The sequence below is a fragment of the Neolamprologus multifasciatus genome, chromosome 20 (genome assembly GCF_963576455.1).
Source record: "Neolamprologus multifasciatus chromosome 20, fNeoMul1.2, whole genome shotgun sequence".
Lineage (NCBI taxonomy): Eukaryota > Metazoa > Chordata > Actinopteri > Cichliformes > Cichlidae > Neolamprologus > Neolamprologus multifasciatus.
In genome coordinates this window covers 8,807,527-8,831,825 of record NC_140458.1, presented here as the reverse complement: position 1 = coordinate 8,831,825, position 24,299 = coordinate 8,807,527, and the positions used below count along the sequence as shown (strand labels likewise).

At 42.6% G+C, this 24,299-nt stretch overlaps 1 protein-coding gene across 2 annotated transcripts in view; it reads right to left on the bottom strand.

Annotated features, from left to right (window-relative positions):
* nol4la (nucleolar protein 4-like a) overlaps positions 1-13,541 on the bottom strand; it is a 33,869-nt gene extending 20,328 nt beyond the window's left edge. The window contains exons 1-2 of one of the 2 annotated variants that reach the window (XM_085144808.1): positions 12,642-13,541; positions 40-195 (exon numbers count right to left, since the gene is read on the bottom strand). In XM_085144808.1, coding sequence (XP_085000934.1) covers positions 40-195; positions 12,642-12,983 — 498 coding nt within the window. In that variant the 5' untranslated portion in view covers positions 12,984-13,541. Of the gene's footprint in view, positions 1-39; positions 196-4,545; positions 4,657-12,641 lie in introns of those variants that run through there. The other variant, XM_085144809.1, reaches the window with a different exon arrangement.
* Positions 13,542-24,299: the final 10,758 nt, after the last annotated feature.

The following is a 24,299-nucleotide window of genomic DNA, read 5'->3' as shown; positions in this document are numbered from 1 at the left end:
TTACTTGCACCTTGCAGGCACCTGGTTGTGTTTACTCACCGCTTTGTAGGTCTTCTTTTGGCCTGCATGTTTGGGTGCTCTGCCGGGATCGGCGCCCATCTCCACGTGCATGGCATAGATTATGTCAAAGAAGTCTTCAACCACGGCTACGCGCTTCAGGGAGGAGTTCTCCTGGGTTGAATTTCCATCAGAACACTAAAACACCGAGAGACAGGAGTTTATTATGTAGTCAAGCTTCAGGACTTCTTATTTTACATTTTACTGTCTTCACGGCGCACAAGGAATTTAAATGAACGACAGAATGATTTGAGCATCGTCCAAGGGACAACTAGGGCTGCACTGCACCCTTGTGTTTAACGTCACAGAAAAAGGTGCTTCAAGTCTTCAAAATCCACTTGACATTTTAATAGCGGGACATGCCTGAGCCCTCATGGATTTAGGAAGAATGCTGAAAGTCTGTGAGTATGGATATCAGCATTTGGCCCATCTACATCCTCAGATGAACCATCCACACTGTTGAAAAGGTGTGGCTATGAATGGGGATACCTTGGTTGGCTCTACACCACCTGAAATTTGATAGGCCGACCTAGGGCCCACCATAAATTTGTGTTCTTGCATGAAAGCAACCAATTATGGATATTGTTGGAGAAAAGGCGGGTCTGACGCCTATACAGTAGATCCATAAAGCTTAAAGTTCAGTACATTCTCTACTTTCTAAGTCCTCGCAAAGCTGAACTCAGAACAAAGGAGGTGCGAGACACTGATTTTAAGTCACTGCCATCTCCATCGCTCCGGGGTTAAATCCTGTGCTTTAATTTGGCCAAGATATCGTTAACGAGGCAGCCACGTCTCCTAATAAACGGTTATGGAGGCAGGAGGTCTGCCCACAATTAAAACCATCAGAACAATTAAAATGTTTTTGAAGTGTTGTCGGGCTTTGGAAAAGAATATTCATAGGAATTTAATTTAATGAGCATGGGTGGGAAGCTTTGAGCAAAGGTGAAAACTGGGATTAAAAGTATTTTTCCTTCTTGTCGTAGTTTTGAATAAATAATAAATTAGGTAAGTTGGCTATGAAATTGTGTGCATACATGGGTTTTTATGTTTTAATGCGATACATAGGCTGTTTGTAAAAAGATGGGTTTGTGATATATGTGCAATAGCACTTAACCGATTTTCTTTTCAGATTTTACTTATTTTCCCACATAACTGTAAGTAAAGAAAGATCATTCAAACCTACAAATATTCCATTTTGTAAAACACGTTGGTTTGCTATTTATTTCAGATTTCTGATGGGCCCACTCTGACTTGCTTTCTGTCCCCAGTTTAAAAAAAACAACCCTGTCCAGCTCACCTCCTGCAGTCTTTAAATGTCTCCGTTAGGTGGAGAAGTTTGGGCCCGGCTGGGTCTGCAACCATCACCTCATCTCTGCTATGTTTAAAAATAACACTGTACAAGACCAACAGTCCCTCCTACCACCACCTCTGGCAGCCATCCTGCCTCCCGTACTGCTGACCCTGTCGCCATAGAAACTGCCACTGATTTCTCTCGGGCAGGTGTGCTGGGCAAAGGGTCATGTGACACACCATAGAAGTAGGATCGCCAGGACAACGGCCTCCATCCGCAGCACCACATGGGGCTTTCCTCTCCTCCCCCCCCCACCCCCCACCCCCCTTCCTCCTTATCTTCCCCTCTAAACAACACCTTCATACATAACAGTCAACACTTTGCATTTTCACCAGATTTTGTCGTTACAGCCGAGCACCTGCTGATATTTTTGAACGCAAAGTCCTCCAGCGAGCGTAAAATGGAACAAATGGATCTGGACGTTTAATTAGTTTTTTTTTTTTCTCCACCTCTTCCAGGCAAATACGAGACGGGCTCTCTGACATTTCCTGAAGATTGGGTTCTAGCTGGGGAGTGATCTTTTCGTGTTTGAGTGAGAGGAGGGTCCCGAGTTCAAAAAGTTGTCCCCCTGGCATCGAGGAATCACACTCCCCGCACACCCCACCTCCTCCTCCTCCCTCTCTCCTGTGACATTTCTGCACACTTCCTGGGATCTGACATTTCCTTTTTTTTTCTTTCTTTTTTTTTGTTTTCCCCCAACTGCGTCCTCTCTCCTGCTTGCATCTCTTCATCCCATACCTCCGTCCCGTCTCCCCTCCTCCTCATCCTCTCTCTCCTTGCTCCTGCTCTCCCAAGTGCGAGGTAATGATCGTTGCCATGGCAACTAAAACCAGCTCACAGAGCGGGTTTGTTTTAATCCGGCCCTCCTCTCCCTCTCTTTCTCTCTCCCTCCACTCTCCCCTGTCAGCATGGGCTAAATGTAATGATAATAAATGAAATAATAGCGATCCTCCGCCTCATCATCACAGCTGTAATCTATCGCACTTGGAGGTATCATCATCTTTCCCCTGGTGACATCACCACCACCGCCACCACTGAAGCTGCTGCTGCTGCTGCTGCTGCTGCTGCTGTTTGGGACAATGGTGTCGGCCCATTCACGCTGGATTTGGATAATCTCACACAACTGTGGGGTGTGCAGTGCACCCACACCACTGCTGCATCCTGCACTGAATTCTGCTACTGCAAAATATCCACAGCACTCACCGGATATTCTGCTGGGAGCGTTTTCTCTGACCTGAAAGAATCACACGCAGAAAATATTGCAGATCATCACAGTCAGACCTGCTGCCTGAGCTTGAACCATAACCAACATTTGTTTGTTTGTTTGTTTGCACCAAATTTCCCAGAGGAACCCACCCGAGGGATTAATAAAGTTTTATCTTATCTTATCTATTATTTTCTCTCTTTCTAATCTGTTTGCTAAACTTTGCGCTCTAAAATAAATATAGAGACATTTTTAATTTGTTGTGTTTATTTTTAAATTATATGTTGAGCTAGTTTTATTTGTTTCTTCACTTTTATTGAAATATTCTACTTTTTACTTTCCAAGCTTTTGTTGTTGTTATTGAAAGTGTGGCTATTTTAAAGCGGCTGTAATGTCGTAATTTACTTAATATTGCCATACATTAAGTCTATCTGTCTATGTATAAAAATAGATAAGTAAGAAACTGTACCTGGGGGCCTGAGCTGTCAGCCTCATCATGAAAAACTAGGCGACTGTATGTCAAAAATACATCAAGTCTGCAAAGTGAAACACATTCTTTCTAATGGCCACCAGGGGGCGACTCATGTAGTAAATAAATAAATGACTGCTCATTTGATCTATGATCTCGGCTGTTGCTTAGTTTGAGTTTATTAATTTTTTCCCGTGTTTAAGTTTCTGTGAATGTTCATCTTGTAAAAAGTGGTGTCCATTAGAGTCCAAATGGGAAATAAAGCGGCTGTGCTAGACGGCAGGACTACGTCAGCCCTCGTCATCACCTCTGATTGCAAAGAACCAAAACGGTGACATCCAAAACGCCAAAATTTAGGCAGAAGGAGAAAAAAGAGATTACTTGATAAAAAAAAAAATAAATCTGTTGGCTGAGACCTGCAGGGATATCCACTGTGATGAGCTGTTGCGAATAATAGAGCTGCTGAAAGTAACTTTAACTACTAATGAATAAATGAAATCAACATAAAACCTGCAGTTCCCCTAGTGGCCACTTGAGGCTGGTTTCAACCCTCAAACAGACCCATGGTAAAACGAAATAAACTAGTTTACAGCCTGGTATCAAAGCGTCTACACAGCTCTATTACTGAGTTTATAACAAATAAAGTAGGGTAACTGTTTTTATATCTCCTGCATTTGACTTGCCTTAAACGTTAAGTTTGCTTAGTAAGTGCTGCGGACAGTTTTATCAGCCTGCTCAGAGTCACTTCTACTAACCTAAATCCCTGAACTGTACTTGTTTACCATCTTTGTGGTGTTGCTGCCTTTATATGTCAAATAATCTGGCCTCCTCTATGATTTATTTTCCCCAAAGCCATTCCAAGAAGTCTGTGCTCCAGTTTGGTGAGTTAAGGTGGATTTTTTTTTCTTTTTTATGCTGTTTAGTGTTTATTAGCAGGCATCTGCGTCTCTGCTTTGCATCCCTACACTTTATAGCTGTTTAATTACTAACCAAGCTGATAACGGCGCACTCCACCTTCTTCCCCAAATGTGTCTCATTCGAGTTTTTAAAAAACAACATGACGTTGGCCGAAGTACTAAAACTGAGGCTTCAAAGCTGGGCTTCAGAAACCAAAGGATCCCACAGTGGTTGTAGCTCTCTTTTATATACAGTTTTTGGTGAGAGCACTGAGCTAAAAGTGCATTTCCTGCTTCATGAAGGCCCCTTCTCGGGGCTTCCCTGCGTCAATGAGTTGGGTTTTTTTTAGTCAACAGAGAGTTAAACATTCACCTCTTACCACAGCCTGCTCTCAGTGTGTGTTTAAGCGCAGTATATATGTCTACCGGGCAGAGCTGAAGCATCTCTGAGGAGAACAGCTGTTGAGCAGAGCTGTAGATATTTGGTCTCTTCAGCAACATGCCGCTCTAAAGCGCAAAGGAGACATGTCAGCATCCCTAATCGGCAACAACACAGCAAAACTCTCACCCTCCTTCTTCGCCTTTCCTCCTTCCCTCCATCTTTGTAATCCCATAGGACTTTGCTCTCCCCAGTCACTGTACAACCAGCCCCCATCCCCTGCGCCTCCCCCTGTCCCGCACCAAACCGCTCTGTTGCTAGGAGACTGGAGGGGTTGAGTCGACTGCCCCCACCCCCGCTGGCAGTCGCGCGCACACATACACACGCACATACACACGCACACACACCAACTGTAGCCGAGAGTCGCCGAGGGGAGAGAGGAGCAGTCCTGCACACAGGCAGGTCAGGAGGAGGAAGAGAGGAGGAGGTGGGGGGAGGTTTAGGGGAAGCAGCTGGGTCACAAAGACAGGCCGCCAAAGATAGAAGAGATGTATCACACAAGAAATTAGCTCCATGGCCGACCAGATAAACACGAGTGGGACAGGCCGAAATCTGAAAATCAGAAATCTAATTAAAGTGAACCTGCAGGTTTCCAGCTCTGTGCAGCTTTGCATGATTCACAGTTTAAAATAAGCCTTATTCTCAGTCCGGGTCGTGGTGTCGCTGGGTTTAACCACTGCCTGAGACAATAGACAGATGTAGCTGCTGTGATGATCTCCACTGTTTTCTCTTCTCTCATGTTATCACTTTGGCAACCACCATGTTGTTTTTCTGAGCTAAAAGTGACCTTGCTTGGATAAAATGGTGGGGGTGCTAATTTAACAGACTAATAAAACACAAAAAGAGATTTTGAGGATTGTATACACTGCACACTAAGTCATACTATTAGATTTATAATTTGATTAAAATGCTTCAAAAGGCGCCAAAGGCACAAAAAAAAGGTTCAGAGGTCCCATTTGGTGATTAAACTTAGCTAAAACCTGTTAAAACAGCCAAACAGCCTCTATTTTTAAGGCTTACGACTCTCCAGTTGGCTGACTGTTTTCTTAAAAATAGGGATGACTATCCACAAAGTCCAAAATATTTTTCACCAGGCTGTAAACATGGTTTTAACATTGAAGTCTATGCATATTGACTCACTTTTGGAATTAAGCCTCAAGTGGCCACCAGAAGAATTGCAGCTTTTGCCTCTCCACTCCTTTTAAGTCATCTTTCTTCTAATTGGCTGCCCCTCTCAAGCAGAATATTACAGTGTAAACAGCAGGTGGGTGGGGCATCTCTGAAAAATGCCCAAAACCTGAGTGTTAACAGCTTTTGGCTGACGGGATGGTTGCACATACGCTGACCTCCTTTTTTAAAACTCATTATTTAAAAAAGAAATCCACTTTAGCGACAGGCAAAAAAGGGAACTGCATAATAGGTCCCATTTAAAGTGAAATGCAACTTCTATTTTGCAGGATTGTTGCACAATTAGTAGCGTAAATTGATGGTGCAGGGATATGTGCTCAGGTGCTTTTATGTGTGTGTCTGTTTACATGTGTGTGTACACCCAGAACACAGGGAGATGGCTGTGTCAACAGTACTCATGACTCAGATGATCTCAAGGCAGATGTGACAACAGGTCATCTTTTAAAGTCCCATCTTCCCTCTGTAAATCTATCAGCTGGCTAATGGGTACATAAATGGGCCAATCCTTGTTCCTCCTGCGCCTGTATGTGTGTCATGGGGACAACACCGCAAGACAACGGTTTGTCATGGAAAAAAAACTGGGATAAAAGAAACTCTTACCTCAACACTGTCCCCATTTTTATAATATAAAACGCCCCCCTCCCCTTCTATTTCTTTTCTTTTCACTATCATCCTCTCCTGTCTGCTTCATTTCATAAAGGCCCGTCATTAAATCCACATTAGGTGCACCGAGCTCAACCCCTCTGTCCGACGTCTCCGTGTGTGTGGGTGTGTGTGTCTCGGTGTGTGCTCGTCCCTCTCGGCTGCTCCCATGATGAACATTATTTGATAGAGTGTGTGACATCCCCAATATCCCACCGAGCCGGAGACACAGACGGTCCCTCTGGCCCACAGCAGACTGGCACTGTTGACGTTTCAGTCACTGACTTAAAATGGTATGTAAATGACTCGCACATACATCATCACATCCCAGAGTCCATTTCACCGTTTTCAGGCTATTATCATGCTGTCCCAGTTCGTTAAACGTTGGCCTTGCAAAGGTATTAAAAATGACAGCAACGGTGTGGTAGGGAGATTATTGCCGTCTTAAAGGCTGTGTGTGTGCGCGGAGCACAACTCAGACTATCTCCCACACAGGGGGGAGGCCCCTGGGCCAGTTAAAAATGGTGTTAATTTCTCCTCCTATGGGAAAGCAAAGAACGGTCTCTCCATGGCAACAGAGAGGGTGCTGAAGGGAGGAAACACAGAGCATGCGATCAGCGACCCCCTCTTTGTACGAGCACACACGCTCGCGCACAGTATGGATTTCGTCACCCGTTTACAGTAAGTCACAGTAACGCAGCAAAGTCTGAGATGACCACATGAACAAATGCTGACATAAATATATTCTTTATGGATCTTTAATCGACTCCAGTTTAACAAAGAAGACCCCGATAAGACACATCTCCAGCTTTGAGGGCAGTTTTTTTTGTTCAGCCCCTCTTAGGAGCAACACATGGGCTCGGAAGTTCAAATGCTCAGCAGCTAAAAGAAGAATCACCTCAGCTCCTGTTGTGTTATTTTATGCATGCAGACGATCTGCGTTTCCTTGGCTATAATGGTACTAAATGGGAATCGAAACACTCAGCAGCAACGTCTCTTCCCAGAAATTATGACCCAGTGTGAAAGCCCTTTGACTATCTTGTACAACAGTTGACTTAAGCGGGTTTACAGCTGATGCATTCGTCATTTCTGGTTCACATTATGACACCATAACTATAATCTTCCTTTTTTTTCCCCTTGTTATCTTTTCTAAACGTTCAAGCAATTTCCCTCTCCGTCATCTGATTGATATATCATAGAAATGCCTCCAGCCTGGTGCACAACAATCAAAATGTCACTAAAGTGCACCATGCCAGCAGTTGTGACGTCTCAGTTGGCGCTCCAACAGGAAAGCACAGTGACGTGAAATGCTCGGAGGGTCGTCAGCTATTGCAGCTAATGCCTAGGCCTTCTTGGAGTGATAAAATCTGTCCCAGGATCTCTCTCCTGCTTCCACCTTCTACCAACCATCTTTGGTCTTTGTGTTTTGTTAGTTTATTCGCAATAAATCATTTTTTATTTACAAAAATCTCCTGTTCGAAATTCTTCCCTGTCTCTTAGTTTGAGCCAGCAGTTTCATATAGGAACTATTTTCTTTCGAACTGCACCCACAAACAATAGGATGTTTGCAGCCAGCTAATGGGTGCAGGTCTAGCGAGGAGCAACCATGACATCTCGATCAATTCAATGCACAGGGTGTCCTTGGACGTTTGTGTTCCGATTTAGTCATTTTTCAACATGCAGAGATGCATTTTACCCCAAACTTGGATCTTTTACTCAATGTAACCAAGTAGTTTCCAGTCTCTAAACATAACCTGTGAGTCAAAGTGAAAGTTAAAGGCTGTGAAAAACAGAACAACAATCACCAAGTGAAAAAAGGAAAAAGTGCAAAACAGAAAGGACCCGATAGGACAAGAAGCCCAGTCTCCTAATGACTTATGAGACTGCTCCCACCCTCCTATTGCAGACTTTGTGTGTCTCTGCTGCCAATATTTCCGTGGACACCTTGTTTTTAATAATAAGACACAGGGTGACATGTGACAAAAATGCATTATATTACACCTAGGGATGAGAACATGTTGCACTTCCTGTCACAAGCAGGAGCCTGTTATCAGTGCGCAGTGATACGATTGGTGGGGATAGTTTAGTACAAAGAAAGTAGTCCCAAAATGAAACTGCCCACCTCACAAAGGTTTGTTGATTTTTTTTATTGTTTTTTTTATTTTTCTTAGTCACCAGGTTGTGATTTCTGAAAAGTGACATTGCTGTTGTTTTTTTATGTATATATTCAAAATGTTTGAACACCACAGAGCCATTTCCTTTCATTATATTCAAGACAAGGCAGATATCTATATTGTTCAATATCTGCAATACTGGGTAGATGACTCTAAAACATTCTAGATGGATAAATAACAAAACAGGCCAGAGGACAAATAATGATATTTGATTTGGGGGTAAACAGCCACTTTAAAACCTTTAAAATAAATAAATAAATAAATAAAAGGAACAGGTCAATCACTATTAGATTTCTCTGCAGCTCTGATGAAGAACGAGACGTGAACAACTGCGTTGATTCTTGTTTGGGCTGCTGAGCCTTTTGCCATTTGAACCCACGAGCGTGAGCCCATGTGTTGCTCCTAATAGGCGCTGCCAGAGAAGGATGAAACAAAAAAGGCTGGACAAAAGCGCTGGAGACTCGCTATGCAAAAAAAATAGCATTAATGCAACTGCTGCTGAATAATAGGGCCAGTATTCTTTTGACTCTGTGGCCCATCCACAAAAGACGGGCTCTCAGGGGAATCGCGGACTAATTAATCAGATAATAATGATGATGTTCCTCATCCCATCTGACGTGGGCGAGGAGCAAACATTTAGTGCCCATTTTCCGAGACATGGATAAGGACTAACAATGTGGGGACGTCCCGAGACAAACCCTTATTTTAGGAAATAAAGCTTCATTCAGTTCTTCAGTCTGAAAACCTCTTTCTGTGGTAATCGTGTCTTCCTTTCATCATGTGCTGTCACTTTGTGGCTGTAACTAATGTTTATTGTCATTGTCAGCTATTGATTGATGTGGGATTTTGTCAATAAAATGTCAGAAGATCTTGAAAGGGGCTCGAGGTTGTGTCCCTTTAAATTCTTTCTTTTATCAGCGCAAAGCCCAACATGAGTGGAATAAGAACAAAAGCAGGAAATTCTCACATTTAAGAAGCCCAAAGCAGAAAAACAAAGACAAGTATTCAATTCTTTAAAAGAAAAGGTGAAAAGGCTGATTGACAGACAATAATCTGTAGCTATATTGATCAGAAGTCAACTGCTTTGGACAAAAAAAAAAGAAAAATCCTGACTATGATGACGTTTCACTGTTTTCTGATTGTTTAGATGCTGATTTCTGCTGATAGGCTCTTAGTTTTTACATCGTTTGTTTCTCTTTTGTCTAATAAACGGTTAAATGGGCTTAAATGGACACTTACACGAGCTTATTTTGTCTGGTTCACAGTCTGTGGCAGCATGTCCTGTGCGCACAGTTCGAGCCCCTTTCATGTGAAGTACTTCTGTGTGTCTCTGTGTGAGAGCATGTCCACCAAAGCCGTGAGACATGAACAGAGATATTTACAGCTTTCAGTAGGCATGGCAACAAAAAGCAACAGCTCGCAGTTTTTCAAAAAATTTCTTCAGTACAATGCTCATGTCAGCTGAAAGGAAATGCACAGGGCGATTAAGCCCCGTTCCTTCACTCGGGAAGAGGCTTGTGCTCATTTTTGTGTAAAATTCTGTGGTGCATCTCTGTGTCTGTTTCTGGTCCTATCCCCCTCCTCCTCTGTAGCATCCTCTAATCAGGACATAATGAGAGCTAAACGAGGTTGCATCTCCACACTGAGGGCTGCTGGATTCTCCGAGCAGTTGCAGGGCTCTGAGATGTGCAGAAAGAGGGCGAGACAACAGGAGCAGGAGGACAGAAAATAATTCTGTGTCCCGGCTTGAAAAGAGGCATCAGCGCTGAGTCTGTGCTACTGTGCCCTGTCTTTCTGTCCTGCCACACACTGAAGCCGCCTTGTATGCTTCGCTGACACACAGAAGAGACCTTCTCTGTCTGCACATCAGCCACCAACCATCCCTACCCCCACCCAGCCTCCCGTCATTTAGCCCCATGCCTGCTCCCACACAGAAACTTGGCACACCCTGGGAGCAGCTGCAGAGGGGCTTCCAGTGCTCGCGCTCCAGAGATACGTCCCCGGCCCTGCAGCCCTGCGAGCAGGCACTGACCATTGTGTGTGCGTGTTTGTACATGTGTGTGCGTGTTCCTTTTCCAGTGGCACCGGACAGCCTATTTATAAAGCCCACGAAGACCAGCTGAATCAAAAATCGGGCTTTCTATAGCAGTCACATGCACATGAATTGGTTGATTTGTGGCTTCTGACTCATCATCAGAAGCAGCTTTTGTTGGCTGATGTTTTGTTTGTTGTTTAAATTTCCCAAGTGCAGCTGAGTCAGGGGGAGGTTTCCCCCTGCCTTCTGATATTAGCTACAAAAGTGTGCACACTCCTCTCCAGTAAACATTAAGGTACCCTGTTTTTTAAAAAGAACCACACTTTTAAGGCCTTGTTCAGGTTTTATTTCAGCTCATCTGCTTTTCACATGGATTTTTTTAAAAGCTGATGTTATATTGATCAATATATTAAACTGGTATCAACTAGAAATGGCCAAGAAAAAAAACAGACAAAAGCTCATCGACATCACATTTCAGGCACCATCTGCACCTGCGGAGTCAGATCACACCTGCCCTCCTGCTCAGGGGGGAAACACAATATTGAGCCGAGATTAGAGGAGTTTTGTAGTCTAAATCGTCCATTCACACAGGTAAAACACCTGTAGAGGGATCAGTGCTATTCAGCTAAAAGTCAAAGGACTCTGTCTCTGACTGGAGCCAGAATCTTCTCCGGTTTGTTCGCAGGAAATGTGTTTCTGCTCTTTGAGGTCCGGAGAGACTCTGTCCCAGCAGGCCGGGTGGGGGAGATTATTCCTGAAGGCGCTTATTTAAAATGGTGGTTGTCTCCGTGCTGGCACAGCAGGCCCAAACACCATATATAGACATGGGCGCGCGCGCGTGAGCACAGCCAGCGTGTTTGTTTTCCGCGTGCAGGAAAAGCTGCTGGGGCACTGGCTGACAGTTCATCATACACACGTTTATCTGGCCAGTCCGACAAATAGGCCTAATAAAACTTAACCCTTGAAGCACCTGCAGCTTCACTGACCTGACTTCCATTTTACAAGCGAAACATCGCCACACATCATCCAGGAGAACGGAGAAGTGAAGTCTGAGTACTAACTGTGGGCGTATGTCGCTATCAGCCCAGAGCAGACCCTTTTGTTTCCGCCACAGCCCCTCACGTGGTCACCAATTACGCACCGCTTCTACTCTCCGCTAAAATGTGGAAATTACCTGCAGTGAGTTTCTCTTGAAGATAATCTTAGACGAGTTTACAGAGCTTAACATCGGATCGTAGACTACAGAATAAAATGCGGCAGAGGCGGGCTGTCCTGGGCTGCACAGGTGTTGCCAGAGCAACGAATGCCTGTTAGCCGATCCGCATCCTGCCCAGGACAATGAAAAGTGGGGACTAAACACTCGGGCTGTTTGCCACGCCGTGCCATTTCATTACAATGCCCCCTCTTTCAGTACTTTAGAAGCCTATCTTTGCCCTCCCGAAGAAAGAAAAATCAGCCAGGTCGACGCACGGACACAGCGCGTGCTTCTTGGTTTAGATGGGACAGTGAGTGCGTGTGTCCTTTGATGAATCGCTGACAATGAAACCTGCTGAGCTTCTCGGCATGAAAAACGCTGAACGTGATCATCTTAAGTTTGGATTTAAAAAAAGGAAGAAGAAGCCGTGCAGCTTCTCAGCTGGTAACACCAGAGCAACCTGACACAGACCCACCAACATGCCGCTGCATCCACGTGCGCGCGCACAGCATCACCATACCGGGCTACTCGAGACCCGAACTGCAAGGTTCACGCAAAATGCTGTCAGTAAGTAAATTATCTCGTGCTTTGCACCCGGCAGCGCTGACAGGACTTAAACCTCGCTGGTGAGATGCTTTTGCTTGATAGCCTCGACTCCCTGGTTTTTTTTTTTTTGGTTTTTTTTTTTGCAAATGCGATTGCCAGGAGGCACCGGCGTTGCTATGGCAGCAAGGGATGACAGTAGGGCTGTTCTGGTTGGGATGTGGACAAAGTGAAGCTTCATCGGCAGGGATGAGGGCGAGACGGGACGACAAAACATTTCAAGTTGGCGTTTTATCCGTGTGACAGGTGCATGTGTGCACCCTGATATAATGATAACTTATAGGCGGCGACGGGACACCTCATGCTCATATACACGCACGTTCCTTCTATGTGCCACACACACATATGCACAAGCATGCACACGCACACACACACACACACACTTTACCGTTGACTTGACCGGGACGTATAAAACGGGCTTCCCTGGAGCTCCTTTCTTGTTGTGCTCTCCCAAAACGTTGGTCCCGACCTGAAATCCTTTAGACTTTACCCAGAATTTGAATTTGGCGTTGATGTGGCTGTTGTCGACATAAACGCCATCCGACTCGTCGTTCTGCAACAGTGTCTGCATGATTTTGTTGTATTTTCGCCGGGTGACGGTCTTTGTTTTACCGGAGTCTCCATAAGTCCGGAGACACCAGTCCTGAAATTCACTGAACATCTCCGCCTCCAAAACGACCGGACTCCGGCTCCTTTTGGGTGCCTCCACGCACGCCTTTTTCGTTGCCATTGCTCCCCCTCTCCCTCTCTCTCTCTCTGTCTGAAACCGTTCAAACAGCCCAGGCTAATAAAGAACAGACTTGAATGGGTGGATGTCTTTCTCCTCTGATCGCCGCTGTCCCGCGTCCAGGAGGCTCGGTTCAGGTTTGGGGACGCTACCTCTCTGTGGCTTCTCAGTCAAACTGACCCGGACAGCAGCACACCTGTTTGCAGAGGAGTAGTGCTGTCCCGAACCGCAGCGGTGAAAAATGTCACTTCCTCACATCATCCGCTGAGGAGCAGAAAGGGGGGCTGTCCTATGCTGAGCGGGTATCTCCCACCTGTGCGTAAAACGCTCCACACAAGGGTAGGCTATGAAAAAAAGCCCACAGTCCTCGCTTAACAACAAAGAACACAGACAAAAGCGTGGAAACAAACGTCTCTCTCAGTTCCTATCGACCTACTTTCTAACAGACAACACTATTTTCGGATGCGGGTTGCTCAACCCCTCGAAAAAAGCGCAAAGATGCTCAGAGTGTACCCCTGTATGGCCATGCATCCGATCAACATGCGCCACCTGGGACTGTTTCTGCTCCTAACACCTGTTTGAATGGGATTAGCTTTTGCATTGTGGGCTTTTTCTACCACGTAAAGGGGGGAAAAACAACACACACTCAAATCTGCATTACACTGGTAATTTGCTGCAAAGCCTGCGGTTTACAAGTAGCTTTATGTTGCCCAGGCGCAGAGAAAATGTCCGATTTGGAGACACGGAGGATGGAAGAGGGTGGAGGCAGAAATCATTCTTTAAAAAAACACCGATGAAGGATTTTAAATAGGAAATACTTTACGCAGAGTGAGATTCCAATAATGTATAAAGTGCTTTTTTTTCGTTCTTTTTTTTTTTTTTAGATGGGCGTTAAATCTGAATAAAATATCAATGTATGTTTTGGAAGTCAGCTTTAGAAGATTATTTATATTCACGATAACATCTTCAAAAACAATAAAAAGAAAGAAAAATGTGTTCCGAACAAAGAATAGTGAGATTATTTGTGACTTTTATGTTTAGGGACAGTGTTTGAACAACCCAGCTTGCGCGTGTCTACAGATGTTAGAGGAAAAACAGGCTCATTTAGGATCAGTGGTTTCCTCCTCGGTGCAGTTTTCTACCCGTGTGTCGTGCTCTCTTTGTGTGTGTGTGTGTGTGTGTGCGCGCGCGCGCTTGTGTGTGACTCCTCCTGGCCTGTGCATTACAGGCCCATGCTGGCGGTGGTGACTGCTGCTGTTGCCATGACAGCAGCGCAGCAGTGTCTCCGGCCGTGCGGAGGGTGAGTGGGATGCCCCGTCCTCATCTTTCCATCCTGACTCAGACAACGGTGTGCTGCATGGGCCGAGAAGCCACACCACGACTGAATGACGAGAAGCTGAGATTGTCAGATACAGGGAAAGAAAGAAAAACGAGCTCACTCACATGTTGTGTGTGTGTGTGTGTGTGTGTGTGTGTGTGTGTGTGTGTGTGTGTGTGTGTGTGTGTGTGTGTGTGTGCGTGTGTGTGTGTGTGTGAGAGAGAGAGAGAGAGAGAGAGTGAATGCATGCGTGTTGAATGACCGAGGCTTTCGCCAGCTTTCATTTCGTTTCATCATGTGGTCTCGTGCTGTGTCTTCTATCAGGACTGGCCTGCATACAGGATACGCTCTGGGAGCTGTCCATCCATCCATCCCTCAGGGGAGACGCCACGTCTCAACATGGGCTTTTATTTTGAAAGGCTGAGTTTAGGACAGAAACATTCAGTTTGTTATTACTTAAAACTTGCACTCAGGGAGTAAATTAGTGTTCTCCGTGAGTGGAGGTACTTTCGGGGTTCTTATGTGCACAACTTTCTGAGAAATTCTGCAGCACTTCTTCAGCACAGTTTTATATATATATATATATATATATATATATATATATATATATATATATATATATATATATATATATATATATCACAGGTTCATAGCAACAGTCGCTTGATTGTGCTTTATGTTGCAAAGGAAAGACTCATCAACGTTAAAGGGTGTTGTGAGAGTGGACAAAGGAGTGAAGCCACTCTGTCCCCATCACAAGGAGTGCGTTTTGAGAAACTCCAGCAAAAAGTGTAATTTTTACTTCATCCTAATCAGAACTGAGAGAGTAAAATCTTTATAAATGATCTTATCAGCAGGCTGTGATGTTATTAAACCTGCTCGAAACAGACACAAAAGAAAAGAAGCATAGCAGAGGTATGCTTTTTTCAGTTACCAATGAACACCTGGTAGTGTACAGGTGAGTTTAATGTGGAAAACTTTCTTACACCCCATTTTTATGCTGTTTCATGAGACTGCAACAGTCACTTTAATCTGCCACAATCTGATTTTTAATTAATTTTTAATTAATCATTCTGGCTATAAACTAGTCATATTTTATAGAACAGTGAGACTTCTAGATTTTCACCGTTTAGGTGAACATCTTCAAATATATTTATTCTGGTGAACCAGAGGTCACAAAGGAAATATTTTTTCCTATTATGTGAGACAAACAAGCACAGGTATTTTTTTTTTATTTATCTGCTTAAAAATTACTAAAACAATTACTGAGTTATCAAAATATCTGCATTTATTTTCTTTTGATTCATTTAAACTTAATGTTTTTGCACCACTTTGAATATGGTAATGTTTTATATTTCACCTGAGGTGTTGAGATAAAACACTTTCAAAATGTTTTCCTTCATTTAATGTCAACAAGCAAAGACAAATTCTCACACTCTGCTGTCATCACAAAGAAAACTTTTTTTTCTGTCTCACATGTCTGGCTTTAGGTAATGTCTGTAAAACTGACAATAATTCAGATCTCTGGCTTTTATGAAAAGACAAACTGGAAGACAAACCATCCTTAACTGCAAAATAGAGTGAAAGACAAAAAATTCTCCCCACTTTCCTTTCATCACACTTTACAAAACCATCAGTGGCACAATTTGCCCCTGCAGGCCATGTGTTTGTCTCTGTTTATGCTATCAAATGTGATGCTTTAGTACATTAGTACATACATTAGTAAGAATCTGGGTCATCTTGATCCCAGTAATATAACTGGTTCCAACCCTTCATATTATCATGCATTAGACTAACCTGGGTCGAAAGGGGCTCAGGCAACAAGGCTGGATCACCTGTGGATAAAAAACAGGGACATGTGGTTGCTTTGCCTGTGTGTTATTCTCTGCTTTATCTCTGAATGTTGTCTTATGTGTCATTCACAGGTTTTAGTTCCACGTCTGCACATATTTGTAGAACTTTACCATAATTTTTATTGTTTTGAGGTTAAACTCGAGCTTCTGTTGTAGAAACAGCTGACCGGTTGTTAACCCATAAATCACATCGGTGTTGTGCTAAGCCACACAGGGCATGTTATTACCCTGTGATTTTACCATATTGGATTTTTCTTATCTGAAGGATGTTTTGAGCCCTGGAGAGCTGAAATCATCTAGTATGTAACATACTTTAAAGATTCTTGGAAACTGAAAGGGTGAAAGAGCAAACAATGACATGTTCCTGTGATAAACATGTAGATTTATCTCACAGGAAGTCCAAATGAGTACTTCAGCTGTTTATATTTTGAGCTCCTTTGGTAAAACTGTTGGTAGATCTGTACTCATATGTAACATAATGAATGCACAGCTTGTAATTTTACAGCGTGACAAAAAGGACTGCATAATTCGCACATATTAAAGGATTTAGGACTCAGATTGCCCTCGTAGCTTCCTGTGAGCCAAGAACATCTCTCAGCGCCACCATCCGTGCGCGTCAGCTGTTGGACCTCTGGGCAGGGTCACGCCTCCTCACTCCTAATGAGGCAAAACTGCTGTAATTATGCTCACAATCTCCCACTGAGCGCTTTCTGTTCACCATGAGGTGGACTGCTGCTGTCCTGGAGGGCCACAGCAAGGGCTGTCTCGCGCTGAGATACCTCGCGTTCAAAAATAAAACCCAAGTTTTCGACACACAGGCAGGATGACAGCATTTTCACACCCTGGCTTGAACCTCAATAACTGCTGCTTCAACTCGACTCTTTTATCGACCTCACTGTCCACACGCAGCGCTGTCTCTATTAAATTAGTCTTTCCTGCTAATGCCCCTCGCGATGTTGTCAGCGTGCTATCCGCTGGTGGAGGCAGTATTCACAATCAGAGACATTATAATAGAAAGAAATGGCACTCAAAGAACCATGAATTGAAATCTATGTGAGAGGTATGTAACTGCTAAGGCGGTGGTGGAATTCAAGTCCAAACATTTGGTGGCAGCAACACCAAGTAAAATTCCCTCTTCTTTTAACAACAGTCCACAGACATCTGGGAACTGAGGAGACCAGCTGCTGGACATTTGGGAGAGGAATGTAGTCCCATTATTGTCTGATAGATAATTCCAGCCTCTCAACAGTCCTGGGTCTTCTTTGTCATGTTTTTGGTTTCCAAATGTTGGTAAGAGGACTAACTGCAAGCAGGCCAGTTCAGCAGCAGTCTTCTAATATGAAGCCATGCTGTGGTAACAGCAGCAGTATGTAGTTTAGCGTTGTTCTGCTCAAACATGGGAGACCTTCTCTGAAAAAGACATTGTCTGGATGGGAGCATATGTTGCTCTGAAACCTGTTTATACGTTTTGCCACCTTGCTTTTCTGGTGCAAGTACAGATGTGCAAGCTAAAGATCTTTTTGGGGCACTAATGCATCTCCATAGCATCAAAGATGCAGGTTTTTGAACTGAGTGCTGATAACAATCTGAATGGTTGCTGTCCTCTTTATGTGGATGCAGCATCCATGTTTTCCAAAAGAATGTCCGATTTTGAGTCATCGAACCCCAGAACAGTTTTCCACTTTGCTTTGGCCCAGAGGACTGCGGCATTTCTGGATCATATTCACATATGGATTTTTCTTTGCATCACAGAGCTTTAATCTGCATTTGTGGATGAATCATGTTCACAGACACTTTCTGGACGTGTTCCTGAGCCCATGCAGTGATTAAATTACGGTTTATCATGCAGGGCCACCTTAGGGCCCGAAGATCACAGGCATCCAGTACTAAATTTCACACTTGTCCCTCACACACAGAGATTTCTCCAGATTGTCTGAATCTTTTGATCATATCATGAACTGTAGGTGATGAAATATTCAGTCTTTGCATTCCAAAATTGTTCCACACTTTGCAGGTGCATTTACTTCCAGATTGGTGAACCTCTGCCCAACTTTACTTCTGAGAAAGTGTGCTTCTCTAAGATTCTGTTTTTATACCCAGCAATGTTACCGACTTGTTGCAAATTAACCTGTTTAGTTGCAAAATGCTTCTTTCTGCTTGTTTCTATTTAGTACCACTTACTTTTCCAGCCTTTTCTTGCCTCCTATCTTAACTTTCTTAAAAGATTTTGCTGGCATGAAATTCATAATGAGCTAACATTTTTCATTAAATAGTAAAATGTCTTGATTTAAACATTTGGCATGTCTTTTATCCTCTGTTGTGAATAAAATATAGGTTTATGGAATTTGAAATCCATTGCATCCATGTTTTTTACACACCTTTTTTTAATTGGGGTCCTCTAATTTTCAAGGGGAAAAGCTTTTTAAAACCTTATTCTGGAGCAATGTCAGCAACCTATTTAAAGCAGTTTTTATCTGATGTGACTGGTGATTCCGTAAATCCAGCTTTTATGTATCCAGCTGTGTGACCAAGATGGCTGTAAGTGGTAAGAACTCATCCTAGAAGACGATTGTCAGAATTTATTGGAGGGTCATTGTTCTAGTCATTTGTTTTTCATAAGAAAAACAAATGACTACAGAGCCAGTCTATATTGTAATCTTATCATGTCATGAACAGAGCTGCATGGCACTGGTCTGTGAGCACAGGTCCCGCTAAAGTACGTCAGGCCCTTATTCCACCCTCATGGAGTCTGTTCCTGACAGTTTGACTAGAAACATGCACAAGTAGCCTGCTGGAGGTCATTTAGTATGCTCCTCCTCTTCCTTCTCACACAAAGGAGCAGATCCCGGTCCCGCTGCTGGGTTCATGACCTTTCCAGCTCTCCTCGTGTAATGGCCCCTCTCGTGATATCTCCTCCATACTCTCGAGACTGTGCCGGAAGACACAGCAAGACACATGTGGATGCGCCATCATGGAGGAGCTGGGCTACCTGAGATAAGGACACAAGCAAAAAGTAAAACTAAAGGCAAATTGCTCAAGCGGGATAAGGAGAGAGCAGTTGTCCTTAGCCACCACCTTGTTGCCTCTCCAGTGCACCTGGTGTCACTTTCATTTGCACTAAAACACGTGAAGCTGATTCTGCTTCCTCAGATAGATAAAACCTAAAGTTTTACTGACTTTGTGTTATACTGTGAGAATTGAGTGTTCCCTTAATTTGTCTGTGCAGAAGAAGATTTTAAATAAAAAGGTTAAAAAAAAAAGTCTTAGTTAAGCTATTTCTGGTATGTCAGTCTTAAAGGAGATTATTGGTTTTCAAAGAGCAGATATGCTTCAGGTGTAAGCATTTTTAGACTTTCAACAAACAGATCCTTATTTTTAATAAAAGTGTGTTTACTGTATCCAGGGATTTCTTATCTTTTCTGTTGTTTTCATAAAACAAAATGCTTCATCTGGGTTTTTCTTGAGTAAAAACGGGGTATGTGACTGTTGAGGTGTTACAGCTTCTTCATATGTGCCACTAGATGTACTTAAAAAAGAAGGGAGCCCACTCAGGCAGCCCGGATTTTCACGCTACACCACTCATATAAATATTCAAGTTGAGAACACGAAAACTCTAATTCACTACAACATGTAAGCAGAGGTATCGCAAGCACTGATGGTATCTCTGAATGATACACTCAAGGTTTTCTCCTCGGGGGTATTTGCACTGCTAACAAGATTTCTTATGTAGTTGTAGCGTAAACAAACAAAATCTGTCTTGGATGAACCTGAGCAGAGCTTAAGGGAGGACATACAGGGGGCGGCCTCACAGTAAACAGAGACGGGGAGACAGACAGCGGCACAGAGCTGAGAGTGTGAGACTGAATAAGAGGATGAGAGGCAGGCGCACTGAGGGGGAGTGATGGTGAATCAGCCTCAGTTAGGATGACAAGTTTACCCTGCTCCGCCGGTGTTGATCTGCGAGCGTGATTAAGTCTGGGTGACAATTTGATGGCTAGTGCCTCCTGATGGAGGAGCTGAAAACTGCACCTTCTTTGTGTCGCCCATTCTGAAGCGGACCTGTCCTACATAAGATGTAAACATAAACATGTTGCCTTTCAGAATAAATGGTTAGCCTTTCCACTCATACACAATAAACTGAAGGAAATAATTAATGTTATTTCGTTTTCGTCATTTTCGGTGGTTTAAGTACTGAAAATAGCTTAGTCAGTTTTACCAGGACTAGTTTAAACCACCTACTTATTAGGCGAACCTTGCTAGTACTGGGTTGGACCCCTTGACCCTTCAGCTCGCTTTAGTTTTCATGGCGCAGATTCAACATTCTTCTAAGATTTTGATCATATTGACATGATTGCTTCACACAGTTGCTGGAGATTTGTCAGCTGCACATCCATGATGTGAATCTCCCGCTCCAACACATCTCAAAGGTGCTCCGTTGGACTCAGATCCGATGGCTGTGAAGGCCATTTGAGCACAGTGGACTCATTTTCATGTCCGGGAAACCAGTTTGAGATGAACTGAGCTTTGTGATATGGTCATCAGTTTTTTCAGTCTTCTGTTGTCCAGTTTTGATGAGCTCCTGTGAATTGCAGCCTCACTTTCCTGTTTTCAGCTGATGGCACTCGGTGCGGTCTTCTGCTGCTGTAGGCTGTTTGCACACTCATCTGGTTGTAATAAGTTTTTAACCTTGCAGACAGGTTGGTGTAATACAAAGCAAGATTGGTGATTGGTTTGGAGCTAAAGTGATTACAAACCCCACCCTAGAAAATAAAAAAAACTAAACCAGAAAGAAAACTTAACTGTAAAACAAAATAGGAAGACATTTGATGAAAAATAGAAAATAACTCTGATTCAAAGTGCATTAAAAGCTAAGAATAAGCCAGCACGAGAAGAACAGTGAGATAAACGCACACGAGGAATCACAACGATGAAGCTGTAATAATAAAACCAATAAAATAGGATAAAACTCATATCTATTGTAATGAGGTGGAACAATTAAACTGCACTTTTTACATTAGCAGCAAGTGAGAATGTCCCTAATTATTGTGTGGATGATCAAATCAAATTAAACATTTCCTAAATTGTTTGAGATCCACAATACAACATATGCCATGAACTTTACAATTATAGGACTCTAACTGCACAAATGTGATAATCAAATGTTTGGATCATTTATTCCTCTGGATTTAAACATTTGCACTATAATTGTTTTGTAATTGTATATTATTGTAAAAATATTTTCTGTTAAATGTATTATGAATATCATGCATGGATATATTTTTAAAGCTCCACCAAAGATTTTTTTAGTCTGAGCCAAAAGAAAATCACTGTCTTTCTTAATTAAAGTTTCCTTTACTCTAACATAAGATTGATTTCTGATAATCCAGCTAAAGCCTGGCACAAACTGAGCTTGTAAAACAGGACAACGATCCTAGCACGGCAGCACATCTACAGCAGAATGTCTCATAAAGAAAATAATCAAGTCTCGCAGTGATCAAGTCAAAGTCTAGACCTCAACCTGACTGTTATTGCTGTGGTGGGACCTGAAGAGTACTGTACATAAACAAACACCTACAAACCCCAATGAACTGAAGCAGCATTGTAAAGAAAAGTGGGCCAAAACTCTGCCAAAATTATGTGAGAGAGCGATAAAAATCATTCAGAAAACAATGACTTCGAATTTATTACTGCTGAAAATGATTCCATAAGCTTTTGGATCATGGTCTGTACACTTCTTCTAAAGTAAGTAGGCCCACCTACATGATGTACTTGGGGATTTATACTTTTACATTAAACACTGTAGGGGAATCCTTACTTATAATTTCATAGTTTTTAAAATATTAATCTTTTTAACTATTATGCACGCTTTATTATTATAAATAAATCTATAAAAGAATCAAAATAATCTCCAAAAGCAACATTAAAGCGATGCATTAATGAATCAATAACTTTGATCTGCTCTCTGGGGTTTTTGCAGTTTCACTGACCACTGCACAGTCTGACCTTGGAGTGAATTTGCTGGGACGTCCACTTCTGGGAAGATTGGCAACTGTCTTGAGTGTTTTCCACTTGTGAATAATTTCTCCCTTTAGAAAGATGAACTTCAAATTGTTTGGAAGTGACCTTATAACCCTTCCCAGACTGATGGACAGCAGCAGCTGCTTTAAGATGCTGTTGATGTCTTTAGTCCACAGCGCTGTGTTAACACACACCTGAATGCTCCAGACCCGACTACCAGACTTTACTTTTATAGAGGTGCTCATGCTGGCTGATGATTAGTTAATCAATCATTAGCAGCGCCTGGCTGCTACTTACCTGCTTAATTCCTATGGTAGCAGTAAGAATGTATGAAGATTTTCACACACTGCTTCTGAGTTATAATTTTTGTTAAATAACTAATGATATCATTTATTATACCCTTAAATGTAAAACCTTAGAAATGGAAAATGGTGTACTTTCTCTTTAGACGACTCAATATGACTCGGCATGTGTACTTTTACTGTAAAATAATTTTAATGTTAGTAAACATGGTTAAATCATCAATGTTGTTTCACAGTTCATCATTTTTTCCACATACCACGGAGATCAGGTCAGGCCCTCTTTACAAAGTAAGAAATATTATCACAATCAAGAAGGGATCAATCACATATTTTTAATGCATTTAATTGACACCTTATTCGATTACGCAATGCTTGTGACCACACAGCCACGTAATATCCTCTCTACATGTCATGGTTCAGTGAGAAACAGGACACAGATGCAGGATTATCAGGCAGAACAGGTAAACATATAACTGATCTTTAATTTAAACTGGAAACCAAAATCTGTAAGATGAGAAAAAAAATCCACAAAGAAAGCAACTGCAATCCACTGAATCGAAGACATAAACTGGGAAGCACAAAGGCAGACAAACAGAATCCAGAAACTGGCTGGTAACACACACAAGGAGGGATAACAGACAATCTGAAAAAGACTGAAGGGAAAGTAAGGCTATAAATACATGTAAGAGGCAATCAGGGAAACACCATGGAAACGAGGTGCAGCTGAAATTAATCAATGCAATGACAAAACGAAGTTAAACTAAACACAAGATTCAAGAAGCAAATGATAAAATATAATAAAATAAAACACAAAGTAACTAAACAGGGAAACATCTAATGACTTGACATGGGAGGGTGAAAGGGAACAAAATTTCACAGATAACTAACTCAAATAAACACCAGGGAGTACAAAACCGTAGAGAATAATGAATAAAGGAAAACTCAAAATAAGCCGATCATGACACCACATACACAGATCGTACCAGTCGCTTCCTAAATAAACAGCAAGTTTTTTACTTTACCTATTTTAACTTCAGTCTCATTGTGTGTTGCATGCTGAATGTAATTGTTTGAAATGTCACAGCCATCAGCGCTCTAGCCCCCTGCAGTGTTAGCATCATAAACCTGTGGTGCAAACTGTTTATGGAGTAGATTTAAAAGTAAAAAGTAGGGTTGAAACTCTACTGTCATTTTTATTCTTCTCACCACAACTGAGGTAAAAGGGTAATATTAAAAAATCCCTGTGCTAGAAAGACGTCCTGGGCAAGACTGATGATTTCGGTGTGGACCTGGTGTGGTCTTCTGCTGCTGTAGCACATCTTTTTCAGTGTTGTGCAGAGATGCTCTTATGCATACCTTGTGTCTAATGAATGGTTATTTGAGTTACTGTTGCCTTAGTATGAGCCTGAAGCAGTCTGGCAATTCTCCTCTGACTTTTTCAGACATGCTCATGGGCTTTTCCCAGTGAGTGGCAGTATTTACTGAAATACTCAGACCAGCCTGTGCATCACTAACAACCATCCCATGTTTAAAGTCACATAAATTACCTTTCTTTCCCACCCTGATGCTCGGTTTGAATATCAGAATGTTATCTTGACATGCATAAATAGACTGAGCTGCTTCCATGTGATTAGCTGATTGGATATTTCTGATGCTTTCTATTGGTTGCGATTTTCAAAAAAAGAAAAGAGAAAAAAAGGGGGGGGGGGAAGCCTAGACTAAAAGAATAATCAAATGGAAATATTTTCTGGGTGTATTTATTTGAGGGATGGGGGAATCCAGGAAACACACCTGCATGACAAAAATCACATAACCAAACAAAAAAACC